This window comes from Hyaloscypha bicolor (assembly GCF_002865645.1).
Source record: "Hyaloscypha bicolor E unplaced genomic scaffold K444scaffold_183, whole genome shotgun sequence".
In the NCBI taxonomy this organism is placed as follows: Eukaryota; Fungi; Ascomycota; class Leotiomycetes; order Helotiales; family Hyaloscyphaceae; genus Hyaloscypha; species Hyaloscypha bicolor.
Window position 1 is genome coordinate 291,476 of NW_020194685.1, and position 19,618 is coordinate 311,093.

At 32.7% G+C, this 19,618-nt stretch overlaps 3 protein-coding genes across 3 annotated transcripts; 1 reads left to right on the plus strand and 2 right to left on the minus strand.

Annotated features, from left to right (window-relative positions):
• Positions 1-1,858: 1,858 nt before the first annotated feature.
• K444DRAFT_546536 (MFS general substrate transporter) lies at positions 1,859-3,680 on the plus strand (the record flags this gene model as incomplete). Its single annotated transcript, XM_024876232.1, has 5 exons — positions 1,859-2,768; positions 2,844-2,994; positions 3,047-3,151; positions 3,225-3,431; positions 3,488-3,680. 5 exons carry the CDS (start codon positions 1,859-1,861, stop codon positions 3,678-3,680), a joined length of 1,566 nt encoding a protein of 521 aa, XP_024727026.1.
• Positions 3,681-5,536: 1,856 nt separating this feature from the next.
• Positions 5,537-7,773, minus strand: K444DRAFT_669938 (uncharacterized protein). The gene is made up of 6 exons (XM_024887576.1): positions 7,622-7,773; positions 7,246-7,570; positions 6,773-7,200; positions 6,478-6,723; positions 5,809-6,431; positions 5,537-5,757 (listed from the first exon to the last, which is right to left on the minus strand). The coding sequence occupies exons 1-6, from the start codon at positions 7,679-7,681 to the stop codon at positions 5,628-5,630; spliced, it is 1,812 nt and encodes a 603-aa protein (XP_024727027.1). The 5' UTR covers positions 7,682-7,773; the 3' UTR covers positions 5,537-5,627.
• A 706-nt stretch (positions 7,774-8,479) lies between these two features.
• On the minus strand, positions 8,480-9,150 carry K444DRAFT_621505 (uncharacterized protein; the record flags this gene model as incomplete). The annotated part of the gene is given in 2 exon segments (XM_024881924.1): positions 8,480-8,608; positions 8,620-9,150. A coding segment is annotated over 1 exon segment (212 nt), but the record flags the coding sequence as incomplete, so codon positions are not given.
• Between the last annotated feature and the right edge of the window lie 10,468 nt (positions 9,151-19,618).

The following is a 19,618-nucleotide window of genomic DNA, read 5'->3' on the forward strand; positions in this document are numbered from 1 at the left end:
TAAAAAGTAATATTTTTTCTTTTTATAAAACCGAGTTATAGATAAAGGCAACTATTATTTCCCTTTTTTAATATAGCTTAGTCGGGCCTTAGTAAGATTAAGTGCCTTTTCTTTTTTATAGAACCGAATTATAAATAAAAGTAATTAATAGTTATTTTCTTTTTAATATAGAATAATAGCTTTATTTTTAAGAAATTAAATCTTAAATAAATATAGCTTAAATCTTCTTATTATCTAATCTATATATATAAATAAATCTTATTTTAATCTAAATATAAACTAATTAGTATTAGTTTATTAAAAATATATAATACTATTATATAATTATAAAATACTATTTATATAAATTAGTAAAATAGTTATTATTTAGAAATAAGAATTATAGTATTATAGTATTAATATATGATTCCTAAATTTGCTAAGCCTAATAGAGACTAGCTACTAGTCAAGTTATCTATATAATATAAGATTATATAATTATTATTTATTATTTCTAATTATCTTTATATTATATAACTATTTTATCTAACTATTAATAACTATAGCTATATTAATACTAATTATTATGAGACCTATCTATGCTTTTTAATACTTTATTTGAAAATAAATATACTAAAATCCTATACTTTTAAGAATACTAGCTTTTAAAAATTATAATATAATAGAAATATAAAATAAATAGTAATATATAAAGTAGAATGAGCTTTTATAGCATGGGACTATAGTATACGAGAAGTGTAATTAGAGAGTAAAGGTTAGTTGATTCTAAAACAGTGAAGGAAAGAGAGGTAATATATAAGCGGGTTGCGGACGGCGGACGTCCGGAGGTCACATGACAGAACCACGTGACCAATAGGGGTAAAATCCCCACCACAGCGGAAAACACCGGCTCTTATGGGAAGAGAGAACCAGTGGGAGGAGTCAGATTTGCGAACATTGGCGCGGAGCCGTAGATGTTTTGAAGGCCACTTGAGGCGTTGAAGAAGAGTCGGTTCGGGCCATAGCGGAAAGCTGAACCTGTGGTGTTATTAATAAGTTGATAATGGAATACCATATTTCAGGTGGCTTCTATGGAACTTCAGGCGCTGGTCACCCTTCCAGCAGTAGTGGGAATACTGCCCCCGCTTCCACTCCTATTAGTCTGGCAATTCTGTTGAATTGGTGGTACACTAGCCTAGCTAGCCTACTATTCCTTCCAGTACCAGGCTACACCACTAATTTAGTCTTCTCTACTCTCATTTGTAATGCTCTGCGGAGCTTCTTAACGCTCACTAATATAGTCATTTGCTATATTAGCTAATTTGTAATATACAAAGAATACGTGCTTTGGAGTACTCATATTACCAAAGGCTAATAGATATAAGCACGAAGCTTTGTACTCTTTCTCTCCTGTTTTAAAGCTCACTCCACCTATATCTTAGTTATTTAGGCCTTATTAATCCTCAATCTTATCGTTTTTGCACCTCCATATTGCTCCCAGCGCAATAGATTCTAAAAGGTCTGGGCTACTAAGAAAAGGACATAGAAATTGTGCAGAGCACAAAAGCTAATGTTGTGTCGCAAGATCCCAATAAGGCGGAGTCCGCCCTGCCGGCCGCGACGGATTTCGAGATGGTGGGGTTGGGACCGGCCCCCGAAGCTGAACAACCAAATACCGATCTCCGAGGTCGCCTGCATAACTGGGAATGTAAAACGCAGGCTGGCAACTAATTTGTTGGCCGTATATTGATGCGTCCTTCCCAATAACAGTAATGGAGCTGCCCCGGATTGCCTAGGAGATTTGAGCTTCACCTACCTTGTGTACTTCTTCTCTTTCTTCATAGTACTGTCGGGAACCAAAGTCCCATTCAAGACCGAAATGGCCACAGAAGCAGCTTTCCTCGCACATTTGCGTCTTGTCGTATCACAGTCGCATATCACCCCTCAAGTACTTGAGCATCAATACTCAGGATCAGGCACCGAGGAAGACCCTTATATCGTCGAATTTCTACACAATGATCCTCGCAACCCACGCAACTTCCCGACCTTAGGAAAATGGACCATTACTATTCTCGTCGCCATTGCCACGTTTGGTGTCACATTTGATTCCTCTGCATATACCGGTGGCATACGGCAAATTATAGAACAGTTCGACGTCAATCAAGAGGTTGCCACGCTTGGTGTATCACTATTCGTCCTAGGTTTCGCTATAGGTCCTCTACTCTGGGCACCTCTTTCAGAACTATATGGTCGTCAAATTGTGTTCACAGCGACTTATGGAGTACTTAGCATCCTGTGTGCGGGCGCAGCTGGAAGCCAGAATATCCAAACCCTCATTTCCCTGCGGGCCTTTGCTGGTGCTTTCGGATCCAGTCCTTTGACAAATGCTGGAGGTGTCATTGCGGATTTGTTCACGGCAGAGCAGCGTGGACTGGCGACCGCTTTCTTTGCCGCTGCTCCATTTCTTGGGCCTACTCTCGGACCTATCGTTGGTGGCTTTGTTGGGGAGGCTGAAGGATGGAGATGGATCATGGGTTTGATGGCCATTTTCAACGGCACCTTGTGGATCCTGTGCACCCTCATGGTCCCAGAGACATACCCACCGGTCCTGCTTTCAATGCGTGCGAAGAAGTTAAGCAAGATCACAGGGAGAATATATAAGAGCAAGTTGGAATTCGACATGAAGAAGAGAACGACAAGCCAGGTCTTTCAAACTTCCTTAGCGCGCCCCTGGGCACTCCTCTTGCGTGAGCCCATTGTGCTCTTGCTCTCAACTTATATGGCAATTAGTTTGTGCCTCTCAATCCTCGAGCATGTTCTTGCTGGATTCTTTTCACTGCGCATTGGCTGATCATCGCATGTAGTTTATGGGACTCTCTATATGATGTTCGCAGCATTTCCTATTGTGTTCCAGCGGGATCGGGGTTGGAGTGCGGGCATCGGAGGTCTACCTTTTTGCGGTGTGGCCGTCGGCATGATTTTGGCTGTTATATATACCATTCCCGAGAATAAGCGGTACATTTCTATCTCACCTTACCTAGATTGGAAAATTACTGAAGACGTGTAGCTATATCAAAGCCGCTGAGAGAACTAGTCGTGGGGCACCGCCTGAGCAACGCCTTTTTCCTGTTATGGTTGGATCTATATTTCTCCCACTGGGGCTTTCTGGTAAGTCAAGTTCACTTGTTATCCTTCGTTCCACAGTAAATTGCGTTAGCACTGTCTAACCCACTCTCTTGTAAAAGGTTCGCGTGGACAAATTACCCATCAATCCACTGGATTGTTTGCACTATCGCCACAGTTCCATTCGGGTTCGGCATGGTTCTAGTCTTTCTTGGTATTATAAACTACCTTGTTGACGCCTACACGATATACACGGCCTCGGTACTAGCCGCTAATAGTGTTCTCCGTTCGGTCTTCGGTGCAGTGTTCCCCCTCTTCACCAGCTACATGTAAGCTTTCCAGCGCCTTTCGTCCTTCTCTTCTACTGGCTTAATTATTCCCGCAGGTTCACCAAGCTAGGCATTCATTGGGCCTCATCAATTCCAGCGTTTCTATCCCTTTTATGCGTTCCGTTCCCCTTCATCTTTTTTAAATACGGACCGGCAATTCGAAAACGGTGCAAATATGCGGCGCATGCGGCACGAATTATGGGTGAGGTGGAGGAAACAGAACAGGAAAGATCATCAGGGGAGAAATAAACTGAGCGAGAAAGCGTACAACGAGCAAGCGTGTGGTCGGATCAACGTCACGTTTGGAGTTGCAAATTCTGAAGCCCTGAGAAAATGTTAGAAGGCCCATTGTCGGGGACGAAAGGTAATAGAACCATTCAGTTTGTCGTCTTGTCTATTATTTTGGTGCTTCGGGAAATAGATTGGTATCACAACTGTATTTGTATTTTATAGAACTATTGAACATTGGGATCATATTAGGTTATGTAGTGAATAAGCGTAGTTTTGAAAACACTTCAGATCTGGGACATCTAGTCTGGTATCGTAAGTAGCCTTCTATGAACTTCCTCCGACCAGCCATCTGACTCCTAGGCTATGTAATCTGACCGAGAGCTTACGAGCCTGCGGACATGAATCTGTGTTTTTAACGATGTTTTCAGGCATCACAAAACCAAAGTCGCCCACTTCATTTCACTGTTTCTTCACAACTACAGATTAACACCTCGTATAATTCAAGCGTATACGATGAAAAGGGATAGATCGAGTTTAGAATGCCTTTAAACCTAATTCTAAAGATAAAATAAATGCGCTTAGAATAGTTATGGGATTCATTTCTTAGAGAAGTGCCCTAAAAACACGGACTTGTGTTCACAGGCTCGTTACTGGTGTCAGGGGAAATAAGTAAACCCCCCCCCCCCCCCCCCCGGTGTCGATTAGGGGTGTCGATTGGGGCCAGACTAGCCACTAACCCAAAGTAGAGGCGCTCGGACAGGAATACCAAAACTCTGGCTTTTTCTTAATTTAATTTAATTTTATAAGTAATTAATATAATTCAAAACTTGTTTTATTTCTTTATATAGCTAATTAAGGGCTATTTAAATAAATTTGAATTAATAAAATTTGAATTAATAATAGCTCTTTAAATTAAATAATTTTAAAAAACGCATGTCTTATCTTAAAAATAAGCTTAAGAAAGCCTAGAAATTTAGCAAATAAGTCCCTAATATCTCTTCGTCTAGTGAGACATTGCCACATTAGCGGCCACACATGAATACCTCTAATTCAGCCAGAATATAATCCGAATCAGGAATATTCATGTGCGGCTGCTAATGTAGTAATGTCTTACCGGACAAAGAAATAAGCCTATAATTTATAGGGCCTTATAAGGCTCAAAACTAGAATTTTATTAATTAGAAAATAAATTCCCGTAAATTAAAATACGATTTTAGGAATCTTTTTATTATAAGTTAAGAAGCACGTAATTATAATACAAGAGTTATAATATGCTAGCTTATACTTATATTAAAAAATCTAACTTAAGATTTTTAAGAGCTTGGGTATCCAATTACAAGTCATTAACACCCCTGCTCCAATCGACACCCCCTATCGACACAGGGGGGAGGGGGGGTCGTTTTACTTTTTTCCGTGTCGGGCTACAAGAGTCAAGCTACGGGACCTTCCGCAGCATTTGCTACCCCAAAGCTTATCCCAATTGGTTACTTACAGTTCTGGTGGAAGTTTGCTTAGGCTTACCGAAATGAAGTATACGACAGAAATTATCAGCTCCACTCGCTGAATGGTGGCGGGCTCCGCCGTTCGAATGTGCTTGTGCTCGCTTGCATGGCGCGGTGCCCGCACTTGCACGGATGCCAAGGTTCGGGCTCCGCGCACTGCCCCGCTCATTCCACCTCCGTCGTCTCCGCTTTACTTTTCTTTGGGTAGTGCAATTTTTGTTGATGTGGGAATAATATGCCAATAAAAAATAGCATAAAAATTTATCCATTGAAAGCAGGGTCTGAGTAACACAGGCTGGACTGAAGATATCTGTTGTGCGACGCAAATATATTGCACTGCTTGAAGCGCTGATTGGTCCAGCGTCGCTGATTTCTTGCATAATTTGATTCATTAAACTAGGAGCAATTGCTTCCAATGAATCCCTTACATTGGACATGTTAATTGGGGGTCTAGCAGCACAACTCATGGCCCTGTAAAAAATACATCTGAGTAATCTAAACCATCTTGCAGATCCAAAAAAGACATCAGATTATCCTCGGCGGTTTCCACCAATGCCTCTATAGGGCCGCAGCCAAAACCGGTAAACGGATCTCTGTGAATTTGGTATTAGCAACTGTTTCAACACGAGTGATTGGTACCTTACTCCGAAGTACTATTGTTCTCAAGATCGGCCAGCAGAGCCTCCATACTCTTCAGAGCGCACTCGCTTAACAGTGATCTTCGCATCGATTTCAAGATGGGTATGTAGTCCCTAATCTGTTTCTGGTGCGTCGACGAGGAGGCATGTCTCACACCTTGGAGATAGAGTATTATGCTATTACAAAGTATGAAGTAGGCGTCAAACCAAATCAAGTCGCTTATCATATTCTTCTCCGCCATCCCCAATAATATTGTTGTCGAACGATCGCTGGCGCGCTCGCAAACTTCGGTTCGACTAGCAACTTCTGGCGCGCAGTCATGTCCGGACAACAGTGACTGTAGAAGGTAGCGCCTAGTGATCAGCATCAAGGCATAATTATATCGGAGGCCAAGGTACGAGATGGCGCGGGAGTACGAAGGTGGAGATAAGTTTGCATAACGCAAATAATCTGGGAGAGCATTCCACCACACCTCGACTTGATTGATAAGGGCGCTAATCGTTGTCTCCGTCGGAATCTGATTTTCAGTCCCAAGGTACATATGGCCGCATATGCGACGAATAATGGTCCCAAACGCCGCTGTTGCAGCGCCGTATCCCAAGGGTGTGAAGGGACTCGTACATACTTCCTGAAGTCTTGTTATTATCGGCCCCAAAGTCTGGAGCAGTACGCACCATGTCTCGCCCCGGTAGCAGGCTAATTTCCGAGATGCCTGACGGTTTACCCTTCGCGCATGCGAGAAGTTGTTCCAGTTCATAAAGCGAATACCACAGCCTTCTTTTGCATTGAACCCGGTACGCTGAGTGTTCTCCCTGGAACTTGTCGGTTAAATGCAGTCCCAGAGACTGAGCAATTCGAATTCCTGTCCCTAAGAGAATCCAGGCAAGATTCCTCTGGTTTCGGTTTTGCCTGTAAAGGACCTAGGACTATTAGAGATTTGTTAAAGTATCGTGATCATCAGACTCATACCGTTAACATGACCACCTGAACACTCTCTTCGCTTCCTTCTTCGATGGATTTGTCGAAAAGTGAGCTAGCCGCTTTGAAATAGACTTCTGACCTCTCCCCGAGCGCCAGCACTAAATATATCATAGCAAGGAAGGAGTTACTACAGTTTTGCCGGGTGTTGTATATGTCGTCCAGACGGTATTGAAAAAGATCTTCACTCATCACGAATATCACGCTATTGACCTCCGTGAAGAATCGACTGGCGGCAGCTTCAAAGATTGCTCTTTTGGGCAATTCAGAGGCGCGGACTGGCTCGACTATCTGGCCATCCTGGATACCTTCTCGTCTCAGTCCCATTGTCTTTACGGACGAAAGCCGGGAGCGACTCGTCAACACTGATGAGCATATCTTCTGGTGAAATACAGCGCAGCTGGAACCACTTTCATAACCTAGTTGTGTCAGATCAGTCCTTTCAACCTCTTAAAGCAGCTTACGAAGTGTGTTCATGACATCATCAAGCATTGCGCCATCATCTTCGTCTAGTACGTGACGCAGGGACGGAGCATCTTCGTCAACAGTCTTTCCCGCGGACGAAGGACCTGGAGTTTGAGAATGTTGATCGAAGGTAGCAATGATCTGACGAAGTCCCTCGGTGTCAAGGGAAGCCGACGGAACAAAATGTCGAATAACTTTCGCTATCAATTCATATTTCTCCTTCGATGTGTGGTAGTATGGACGCTCATATTTCTCCCCTGTCGTGACGCATTCTTTTCCCAGTCGCTGACATCTTTGGCAGGGTTCCAAATTTGGTTTGATGCACTGGTGGTATGTTACCGTGACCATCCGGATAGAAGGGGAATATAATTGTACTTTCACCTTCCGCGACCGGCAAGTTTCACAGCTCACTGCAGGACGCCGTCTACTTTCCATCTTCAACTGTTCATCACCTGATTATTGAACTTCAGTGTCACGACACTATGAACCTAAAGTTGACGTTAGGATAAACGTGAGGATGAATTGCTAATCAAGCAGAGCCGTGAAGTTCTGAGCAGAGGCCAGCCACCACAGAATGCTCGGCAAATGAAGTGAAACTTCCAGACGAGCCGGGTACAAGGGTTCACGTACGGGTGACCCTAGCGACCAAAAGGGTCAGTGCTAATTTTTGCAACATTAGTCTTTTTGCCCTCTAGTATAACTTACTTCTATTATCCCACTTTTAATATATCGCACGTATTGCGTAGTATTTAAAATAACTCTAAAGATTGATTTTGAGCCTTATAAAGACAGAATTCTAAATTAGTATTACGTGGTACTAGTCACGTGGTGCGGTTGCACGTGACTTAGCATATAGTCAGTGCTTTAGCCTAGTAGATAGCCTTTAGCTTAATTAAAGGTTTTTAATATTATTATAATACTTACCTTATTATAATTATTAAGTTTTTAATAAATTTATAATTCTTGAGAATTTAAATAAAATAATAGAAATTTTATAAATTAAATATAGCTTAAAAATAATTAATTAAATAAAGTTTTTCTAATTAAAATATATTATATAATAAGAAAATAATTAAATTATATATTTCTAAATTATTTATAATTATAATAATATTTCTTTATTATTAATAATAATTTATATAATATAAGCTAAACTTTAATTTTATTTAAGAAATAATGTAACGGCGGGATTGAGGCAATGGCCAGGGCTCAAAGATCCAGGAAAATCCCATATATTGAGAATACTAAGCTAAGGAGAAGAAGGAGAGAGAGAAGGAAAGGGGATAAAAGGAGGAAAATACTAGCTAAAATCACTGAAACGCCGGCTAGCTAGGTGAAACCAGTCATGTAACAGCCACCCCCCTTTGGCCCCCAGCCAGCGCCGTCACATTACCCCCCCGGAAACCAAATCTGAATGCCCTTATTCAGGTATATAAAGGAAATAGGGTTTTGACGAAACCCCCAAAACGGCCAGCTTTTAATAGTCACTGTCTGACCAATAGCTACCTCCACCTTCACCTGAGGCTCCAGAACTAGCCTCAGACCCAAAATCGTCCGCAGAACCGTCTGCAGAGCCCGAACCGTCTGCAGAGTCCAAATCATCCCCAGAACCGTCCAAAGAACCAAGCTCGTCCAGGAAACTGTCTATAGAACCGTCCGCAGAGTCCAAATCGTCTGCAGAGCCGGAACTAGCCTCCGTATCCGACTCAAACTCGGCTCCAGAGCTAGCTTCGCCAGGATCTTGTCGGCTCTCGGTCTCCTCAGACGATAAATTATTGGCAGGAGGACGTCGTATGTAAGCCTCTGGGGCAGAATCGTCCGAATCGTCCGAATCGGAGGAGTAGTACCGTATAAGGGGCGGCCGTACGAGAGGCGAACGAGGGAGGGGCGAACGAGGGAGAGGCGAATGTGAGACAGTTGCTTCTGTTTTAAATCGGCGAACTGGAACCGATTACCGGGTTTCTTCCGTTTTAAGTCGGTAATCCGAAACCGATTGGCGTGTCTCTTGTTTTAAATCGGAGGATTGCCGATTCTTGGAGGGGGATGCCGGTTCTTGGAGGGGGATGCCGGTTCTTTTGCTCTCGTTAATATCGAGAAAGCGTTATCTGCTCTAGTTAAGGGCCGGACTCCGAGATTAACTGGGTTATAGAGGACGGGAATCTTTCTTCTTTTGAGTCGGCAGAGGACCGAATATCGGGTTATCGTCTGTTCTAGTCAAGGGCCAGACTCCGAGATTAACTAGGTTATGGAGGATAAGGAACGTTATCTGCTCTAGTTAAGGGCCAGGCTCCGAGATTAACTAGGTCTTGGAGGACGTATCTTTCTTCTTTGAGTTCGGAAAGATTACCTATTAAATATTAGGAGCGGAATTCTGCCTTTGCTTCCTAAGAACAAGTACGGGTCCTTTGCCGGCAGTATTATATTACCTCTATAGGCCGAGTTGAGTAAGCTTAGTATTATATAATAGCGGGATCGAGGCAATAGCTAGGGCTCAAAAATCCAGGAAAATCCTATATATTGAGAATACTAAGCTAAGAAGAAGAAGGAGAGAGAGAAGGAAAGGAGATAAAAAAAGGGAAATACTAGCTAGATAAAACCAGTTATATAATAGCTACTCTCCTTTGGCCCCTAGCTAGTACTATTATAAATAATAATAAAAGAAACTAAATAAAAGTATTAATAACTTATAAATATTATTATATTAGTAGTTATATATTAATATTTCTAATTCGAATTATAACTTAAAATATAAATAAAATATAAATAAAATATAAATAAAATATAAATAAAATATAAATAAAATATAATAAAAATATAATAAAATATAAAATAAAATATAAATAAAATATAAATAAAATATAAATAAAATATAAATAAAATATAAATAATATATTATATTTAATTAATAAAGTAAAATAATATTTATTATTTTATTTTATTTATTTAATATAGTAATATTATTACGGGTTTAGGATTTAAAAAATAAAATAAAAGATTTCTTATAAAAATAATTTAAAGCTAAAAAAAAGAAAACTAAAATATAAAAAGCTATAAAAAAATATATATATCTTATAATATACTAGTTCTAAAAAGATTTAGTTTTCTAAATATTTCTAGTATATTTCAAATATATTTCTCTAATAAAGTAGCTATATTATATATATCTAGGAAATATTTAAATATCTAAATATCTAGCTAAATATCTAGATATCTAATAAATTATAATATTATTTTTTCTTTTAGAATAAGCTATTAATTTATTTAATTTGTATTATTTTCTTTTTAAAAATAACCTAGTATTTTAAATATAAATATTATATATAAAAAATAAATACTTTTAATATATAACTTAAAAGAATTTATTATTATTTTTATATAATTTTAAATATATATTATTTTTTATATAATTTAGCTAATATTATAGGTTTTATAAAAATTCTAATATATAAATATTATTATTATAAAAGCTTTATAAAACTAAGAGACTATTATTTAGTATTATAAATACGGTATTTAGGGCTTAAAAAGCAAGATAAAAGGTCTTTTATAAAAACAATTTAAAGCTAAGGAAGAGAAAACTAGAATATAGGAAGCTATAAGGAAATATATATATCCTATAATATACTAGTTCTAAAAAGGCTAGCCTTTTAAATATCTCTAGTATATTTCAAGTATATTTCCCTAATAAAATAGCCATATTATATATATTTAGGAGGCATCTAGTATCTAGTAAGATATCTCAGATACCGGGTATCTGGGAATTATAATATTACTTTTCTTTTTATAATAAGCTTATTTCCGAGCTTTATATAAGCTATTAATTTATCTAATTTTATACTATACTTCTTCCCAAAATAAAACTAGTATCTTGGATATAAATATTATATATAAAAGGCTAGTATCTTTATTATATAACCTAGAAAGATTTATTATTATTTCTATATAATTTTAGATAAGTATTATTTTTTATATAGTCTAGCTAGTATTATAGGTTTTATAGAAGTTCTAATATATTAATATTATTATTATAGAAACTCTATAAAACCAGGAAGCTATTACTTAGTACTAAAACTAGATACTATACTAGATCTTTATCCTAACTAACTTACTAAATTCTATACTTTAGCCTATTTCTTATTAGCTTAACTATAATAACCCGTTTAATGCCATATTCTTATTTACTATTCTCTAGTATTAATAAGGGCAGTTCCGGGTTTATTTAACCTGGTAAAGGATTCTAGAAGTCTTTTTATAGCTTCTTTATATAAAAAACTGGATATATCTTTATGATTTCTAGTAGTTTTAGGAGAAATAAGTAGCTATACTATTCTAGAATCTCAAATAGGCCCTCTATTTAGTTCCCTAGCTTCTGGCTCGAATAATTAGACTTCTAGTACTTTATAGTAACTTATACTTTATTCCCTACTTTAAAATTAATCGGACGGCGGTATTTATTAGCTTATATTATATATTATTCCTATACTTACTTTATATGGCCTTAGGCAAGTTACTATAATTTATATAATTAATTTACTAATATTTTAGCTTTATTTCTATTTAGTTTCTCTTTAAGTAAATTAGTTTAATAAGAGAATTCTAGTCTAGAGAAATATAAGGCTCGTAGCCCTTTTTAGTTATAAATAGGAACTAGCTAATAGTTTTATACTAAAGAGAGGCTTATTAATAATTAATTATAGTAATTCATTTATCCTAGTTATCCTAGTAATAGTTAATATACGGGCGTAATCTCTAATTAAAATACTAATTAATAATCTCTATTTATCTATTTATTTAAAAGTAATTAGCTATAAAAAGCTTAAGCTTTATACTAATTCTTATATAGAATTCGCTCCAAAAATCGGATATAAATTAGGGTTCCTAATCTAATATAATTATTTCTGGAATACTTACTTAGTATATTATATAAAGTAAAAATAGAAGTACTAGCTACTTGGCTATAATTATATCTCGTACGGGAATTATAATTAGGTATTTAGATAAGTAATTCACGAATATAGTAACTATATTATGGCCCGATTGCTTTCTAGATAGCTCTTAAAGTTTATAGTAATATACTACTAGAAGTAATTAGAAACTAGAAAGAAATAAAGTAAATCAGGTTTCTTATCTCTGGATATATATAATCTCTTATAAGTATAGTAATTACTATAGTATTAATTAATATTCTTGCCTATAGATAACTAGTAATATTATTTCTTTAATAGCTATTAGAGCTTTATATATCCAGGATATCTAGAAAGGGGTTTATTATATACTTTATAAATTAGAGTAGTTTATAAAAGTAGTCCGGGAATTATTTCGTTCTTTATAATATAGAGTTTTCTATAGTATAAAAGAAGGCTATCTTATAGTATCTAGATATTACTTTTGGCTTGGGCTATTATATATAGCTTCTCTAGATCTAATAATATATAATTATCCTATAGAATCTTATTTATAAGTTATAAACTACTATACTTGGCGGGAGCCTCTAATAGTACTTCTATAGAAGCTATTATAGTAGAGTTTACTAGTAAAGCTTCTAAGAAAATATCTTCTTTTAAGGGAATTATATCTCTAATAGGGATATTCTCTTCCGGAAAATCTTTAGTATATACTTGATTTTTAGGACCGAATTCCGGATTAAGTAAGCCGACCTTATAAAATATTACTATAAACTATAAGTTATAGATAATCTCCGGATTAATCTTATTTTTAGGGAAAAGTACTTGAGTTTATAACTTTTCCTTAATCTGGCTCTAAGTATTTACTTTATCTTATCTTTATAATAAAGTATTTACTTACTTATTTAATTTTCCAGAATAATATATAAGCTTAAAGTAATAATAAGATAAGAGCTTAGCTTATCTAGCTTATTAAAAAAAGAGCTTTTTAGTAATTATAAAGTATTTTAAGATATAGTAATTAGAATAGACCTTAAAGGAAATATCCTAAAGGCCCTCTAGCTTAGCTCTTTATTTCTCTAGTACTTGAACTATAGTAAATATCTCCTTATTATATATATTATAATTAAGCTCTACTAGAAGTATAGTTTTAGAAAAATAAGCTATAGGATATTAAAGGCCTATTTCTGGGTCTTATTAAGAAAATAGGCTAGTAATTACTTCTTTAAATATATTTATTTCTACTATTATAGGTAAATCTAGATTATAGTATTATAAAACTAGAATAGAAATTATAGCTTTCTTTAGGTAAGTAAAAGCCTCTCGGTATTATTCGAACTATTTAAAGGAAATACTTTTTTTTATAAATAAGGTAAGAGATCTAGTAATCCGTCTATATTTTCTAATAAAGTATTTATAAAAGTTATAGAAGCCAAGAAAGAACTATATACTCTTAATTATCTTTAGGAATTACTAGTTATATATTATTTTAACTTTATTAGGATCTACTTTAATACTAGATATAGAAATAATAAAGCCCAAATACTTTATATATATAACTTTAAATTCCGATTTCTTAATATTTACTTAGAGGCTAGCTAGATATAAGTAATCTAGTACTTTTCATATATACTATTTGTATTTTACTAGGTTTTCTAAGTAAATAAGAATATTATTAAGATATATTATATAAAAGTTATTTAAATACTTAAAAAGTATATTATTTATATAGTATTAATATATAGCCGGGCTATTTATAAGGCCTTCCTAGAAAATATTACATTTATATACTTTATAGTAGGTACGGAATATTATTAGCTCCTAAAAGTCCGGGTTTATAGCTATATAATAGAAAGCTTAGTAAATATCTAATTTAGTATAGATCTTAGCCTTAGATAATTAACTTAAAGTCTTATTAATAAAGAAAAGGAAATATTAATTCTTTTAAGTAATATTATTTAGGTAGCAGAAATTAATATAGAAGTATAAATCTCCGTTTGCTTTCTTTATAAAAAGAACTAATAAAGTAAAGAGAGCCTAACTAGCTTTAATAAAGCCCTTAGCTAGATTATCTTCCAAGAAATACTTGATTTCTAGAAGCTTTTAAGTAAACTATTACTAGAGGAATTAATATCTAATACTCTCGGTTTTTTTTAGGTCTTTAATCTAAATCTTATAATTATATAATCTATAGATAGAAAGGGTATTAGATTTCTTCTTAAAGAAAACAGAGGCATATTCCTTGAGTTTCGGGAGTAATATCCTCTATAGCTACTAAAGCTCTATTTCTCCCAGTTATTAATTTTCTGGGCCAGGAATAGCTTCTTTTTTTCGAGCTTTAAGCTTTTTATTAATCTTATAAATAGAGATTTAACTAATAATATTATCTTCTTTCTTAGCTATATAGTTAAATACTATAGAAATAAGAATAGCTAGGTCTAATATTTGCTTTTTATTAAGGACCTCTTTCTGTTTTTTTAGCTTTTACTTAGGTATTATATCTTAATTAGGCTATAGAAGCTTCTTTTTTATAGTCTTATATAATTTCCTCTAATTAGTCCAAAAAAAGAAAGACTATTTTAGAATAGAAAGTTTCTAGGAATAGCTTATAATAGAATCTCGTTAATTAGTATTCTTTTAATACTTCTTATTAGGTTACTTCTCTAGTTATTACTATAAAGTACTAATAATATAACCGAATTATATAGATTTAGGCTTATTCTTTAGCTATATAAGCCTATATCTTCTATAGTTAACTAGAATATTAATATATATTACCTATTTCCTACTAAGAATAATATTATAATCTTTAAGATTTAGGATAATTATAGATATATTAATATTTTATTTATTAATTAGAAATAAGACTTCTATATATTTCTTAGTAAACTTAGCTAGCTTTCTATTAAAACCGCATATAATATAGGATAAGGGAAGGGATTATGGTTCTATTTCTAAGAATTACTCTATAAGCTAAGCAAGCTTTATATTAATAAAAGTATAACTATTAGCTCTAGTATTAATAAGGAAAGAAAACTTAATTCCTAATTTATTTATACTAATAATATAGGGTATTATAAAAGTATTTCCTCTTATTAGACAAGTTAAGTTAATCTCTACTAAATCTATATTATAAGCTTTTAAAGTAGAGACTTTCTTTAGGAGTACTCGTTTCCCGGTTTTATACTAGAATTAGAGCTTGAATCCTCCGAATACTTTACTAGAATAGTATATTCTAGTAAAATAGGAACTAAATCCGGTTTAATTCTGGAAAGAGCTATCTTGGTTTCCTTATTATATAAAACCGGATAGTATCTAATATAATAGCCGAACTTGTTATAGTTATAATACTTAATAGTCGAGAGATCCTTAGTTTTTATAGGATATTACTTATACTTATAAGGGAATATATACTTAATAAGAGTAGTTAATATAGGCTTCTTAGGAATATATAAGAATATAGTACTAGAAGTAAACTTAGCCAGGATAGCTCCTGCCTTTTTATACTTCTTAGTTTTCTTATATATAGCCTTAATATACTAATTATTAATAGTATAATATTAAGTAAAGCAAATATTATTAATAAAAGAATTATTATAGTATATATATACTAATTCCTAGAACTTTAGTAAGAGCTTCTTATTTAGTTTATACTTAATATCTTAAAGACTAATACTGCCTTCTGTAAATAGTTATAAGAAAAAAGTATAGAACTCCTGAAATATTTAACTAGAATATATTTAAAGCTTACTAAAGTTATAGTAAGTATTCTATATCTTATTAGGATTAGAGTATAGCTTCTTTAGATAGGAATAGAGCTCTGAGAGCTAATAGTACTAATTTGGACTATCTTTATTTATATAAGAGTTAGTTAGGGCAAGAGTATTACTAGTAAGTTTACTAGAAACGTAAATAATCTTGAGATTCTCTAAGAAATATAAATTAGTATTTCCTTATAGTTTATTCTTGACCTAAATTAGCTAGTTATTAAAGATAGTATAATCTCTAGTAAAGAGAGTTAAATCTAAGAGCTTAGTAACTCTAGTATCTCTAAAGGAAATATAAGATATAGGGAATTCTGGACAGGAATAAATAGGAGATAGTTCGGAATTCTTTTAAGAGGAATTTGGAATAGCCAGAGTAAATAGAGCAGAAGTAATTAGAGCTACTATAAGCTAATCTATTATAGCTATATAGTACTTAATATTATCCTCGAGCTTGGTATTATAGAGCTTAGTATTCTCGAGAATAGCTTTATTATAGCTATAGGTATTCTTATATAAAATAGCTTTTTAGATATTTTCCTAGTAATTCTTTATAATAATATTAATATCTGAAAGTAAGATATTAGGTTTCTTGGCCTATTTATATAATTCTCTGGTAGTAATATAGTCTTTAGTCTCTAGAAGCTTTATAATAAAAGTAAAGGGTTCTATTTCTATAGACTCATTTATAAATTCTCTAGGAATACTAACGGGATACTTAGTTTGGAAAGAGCTATTAACGGAATAACCTAAACTAGTAAGAGCTTTATTAAAAGCCTTAGTAAAAGTTAATATAATTCCTGGTTATATAGTATCCTAGGAAATTAATCTATTATATTTTTCCTCTATTATATTCTCTCTAGTAGTCTTATTACTAGTATATATATAGGGCCTATAAGGTTATAGGATAGGGCTTGAGGGTAGTAGTTAGGTTATTGGCCTATAAATACCTATTACTCTAGAACTTGGTTAAAGAGTAGCCTTTATTTAAGATTCTTCGATTTTCGGGTTTTCGGGAGGATTTCTAATATATTACTAGTATATATTTATAAAAATATAAATATCTGATTTCTCTAAGAGTTCTAAAGCTTTTTGCTTTTATTATTCTGGAATCTATTACTCGTATTTCTAAGGTTCCGTTATCTTAGTAGTGCCTATATTACTAATAGTTCTAAATTAGTTTATTTGAAATCCTCTATAGAATTAAAGGAAGTAAGCTTTAAATACTATTACGAGTATAGTATTTAGGGCTTAGAAAGCAAGATAGAAAGTTTCTTATAAAGATAATTTAAAGCTAAGGAAGAGAAAACTAGAATATAGGAGGCTATAAGGGAGTATATATACCTTATAGTATACTAGTCCCAAAAGGGCTAGCCTTCTAAATATCTTTAGTATATTCCAAGTATATTTCCCTAGTAAGGCAGCCACATTATATATATCTAGAAGATATCTGGTATCTGGCAAGGCATTTTAGATACTAGGTATTTGGGAATTATAATATTTAGTATTAAAGCTAAATACTATACTAGATTCTTATTCTAATTAATTTATTAAATTCTAAATTTTAGTTTACTTTTTATTAGTTTAATTATAATAACTCATTTAATATTATATTTTATTTATTATTCTTTAATATTAATAAAAATAGTTTCGGATTTATTTAATTTAATAAAGAATTCTAAGAATTCTTTTATAATTTCTTTATATAAAAAACTAGATATATTTTTATAATTTCCAATAATTTTAGAAGAAATAAATACCTATATTATTCTAGAATCTTAAATAAGTTTTCTATTTAGTTCCCTAATTTCTAGTTTAAATAATTAGATTTCTAGTATTTTATAATAACTTATTATAATATATATAGGATTATATATAACTTAAGGATATATAATAAACCTCAGATATTACAGGTATTAATTAGGGAGATTAAAGGCCCTTTAATATTATAACTAACTACTATTTATATTATAAGTATTAGGCTTATAAATTACTAATTATATATATATTATTAGGGCCTCCTATTTAGAAGAGGCTTTTCTAAACCTTATAAGAGAAATAGAGATTAGTTTTATACTAAATTTAATACTATAGTTTTATAACTTACTAATTTATTCTATTATCTTATTACTTACTAATAAATACCTTATAAGCTAATCTCTTTACTCTTAAAGAAAGTAGTTTAATAAGTAATTATATCTTGAAATCTGCGAAATATATAATTCCTTACTAAAGCTATTCCTATAGAGAAAGTTAACTAGATTAACCCTAATACAAGTAATAGTAAAGGCTTATCTAATACTTTTAATAGGGCCCTTTAGGAGCCTCCGAGAGCTAATAATAATAATAGAAATAATTCCGGTAATAATTAAGATACCGAAATTAATACCCAAGTTACTATTACTTAAGCTATAGAATAGAAATTATATACTAATATTAAAGTACTCTAATAAAAGCAAGAATTAGTAAATATAATTAACTAATATATCCTATAATTAGAGTAATATAAGGGTGCCTTTAGGGATATCTTACGGTTTACTATATTTTATAGAAACTCTATTTATAAGTCTATTTTATTTTCTTTAATAATTCTTATTAGGGAACTTCTTAAAATAGGATTAGAACCTATCTTCTTTCCTAATATAATAAGTTTTAAAAGTAATTTTAATACTATTTATTAGAAGCTACTATATAATATCCTAAAAATATATTTGGACTAAGAAAAGCTTCTTAAGGTTCAGATACCTGATTTATATTATAAAAAGTTCCTTAAGAAATAGAGAATATTTATATTTTCCTAGAAAGTAGTTTTTAGAACTAACCTTAAACTTATAATAGATATTTTTCTAAAGTTAACTCTACTATAAGTACTCTTAAGAACGAATCTTATAATATTTAGAAGGCTATAATAAAGTAAAGCCTATTATTATATAAGATTTATTAGAAGTAATTTAAGGCCTATTTGGCTAATATATTCTAAGTATCTTAAATCCGTTAATAAGATACCTTTAAGAAGTTCCGAGATCTTTATTAGAAGAATAGTAAAATAGTTACCGAGTTATATACTCGGATAATTAGTCTTAAAGTTAACTAGAACCTATATCCTAAAAGGAACCGGATCTGAACTCTTAATATTACTTTATCTAATTATAAGACTTATTAGATACTTATATTTATTCTTTTAGGAAATAAGGTAATATCTATTTCCAAATAGCTTAAGAAAGCTCAGAAAGCAGAATATACTATTTATCCCAAATTAAGGAAAATAAAGGTAAAGGAGTCTAGTAAGAGTAATTCTGCTTCTAAGAACTCTGACTTAGTAAATTCTGATTTATAAGGCTATTAAAAAAGGAAGAATAAGTTCCGAAAATTATATAAGAAATCCTTAGATAGTACTTTGGCTCTTTTAAGGCCTTAATAAAATACTAGTTCTATTTTAGGTATGATTTATTAAACTTATAAATAAAAAGAATACTTTTTAAGAAATATAAAATATTTCAAATATACTAAATAGGCTTAGTAAAACTCTAATAAGGCCAAAACTATAAAAGAGTTAAGGTATTTATAAAAGCAGGTTAATACTATTACTATAAAAGAATATTCTAGAAAAGACTTTCCTAAGAAATAGAGAAAAGAGAAAGCCAAATCTTAAATATTAATAATTTTAGCTATAATAAAAAAGGCATATTATTTTATATAACTAT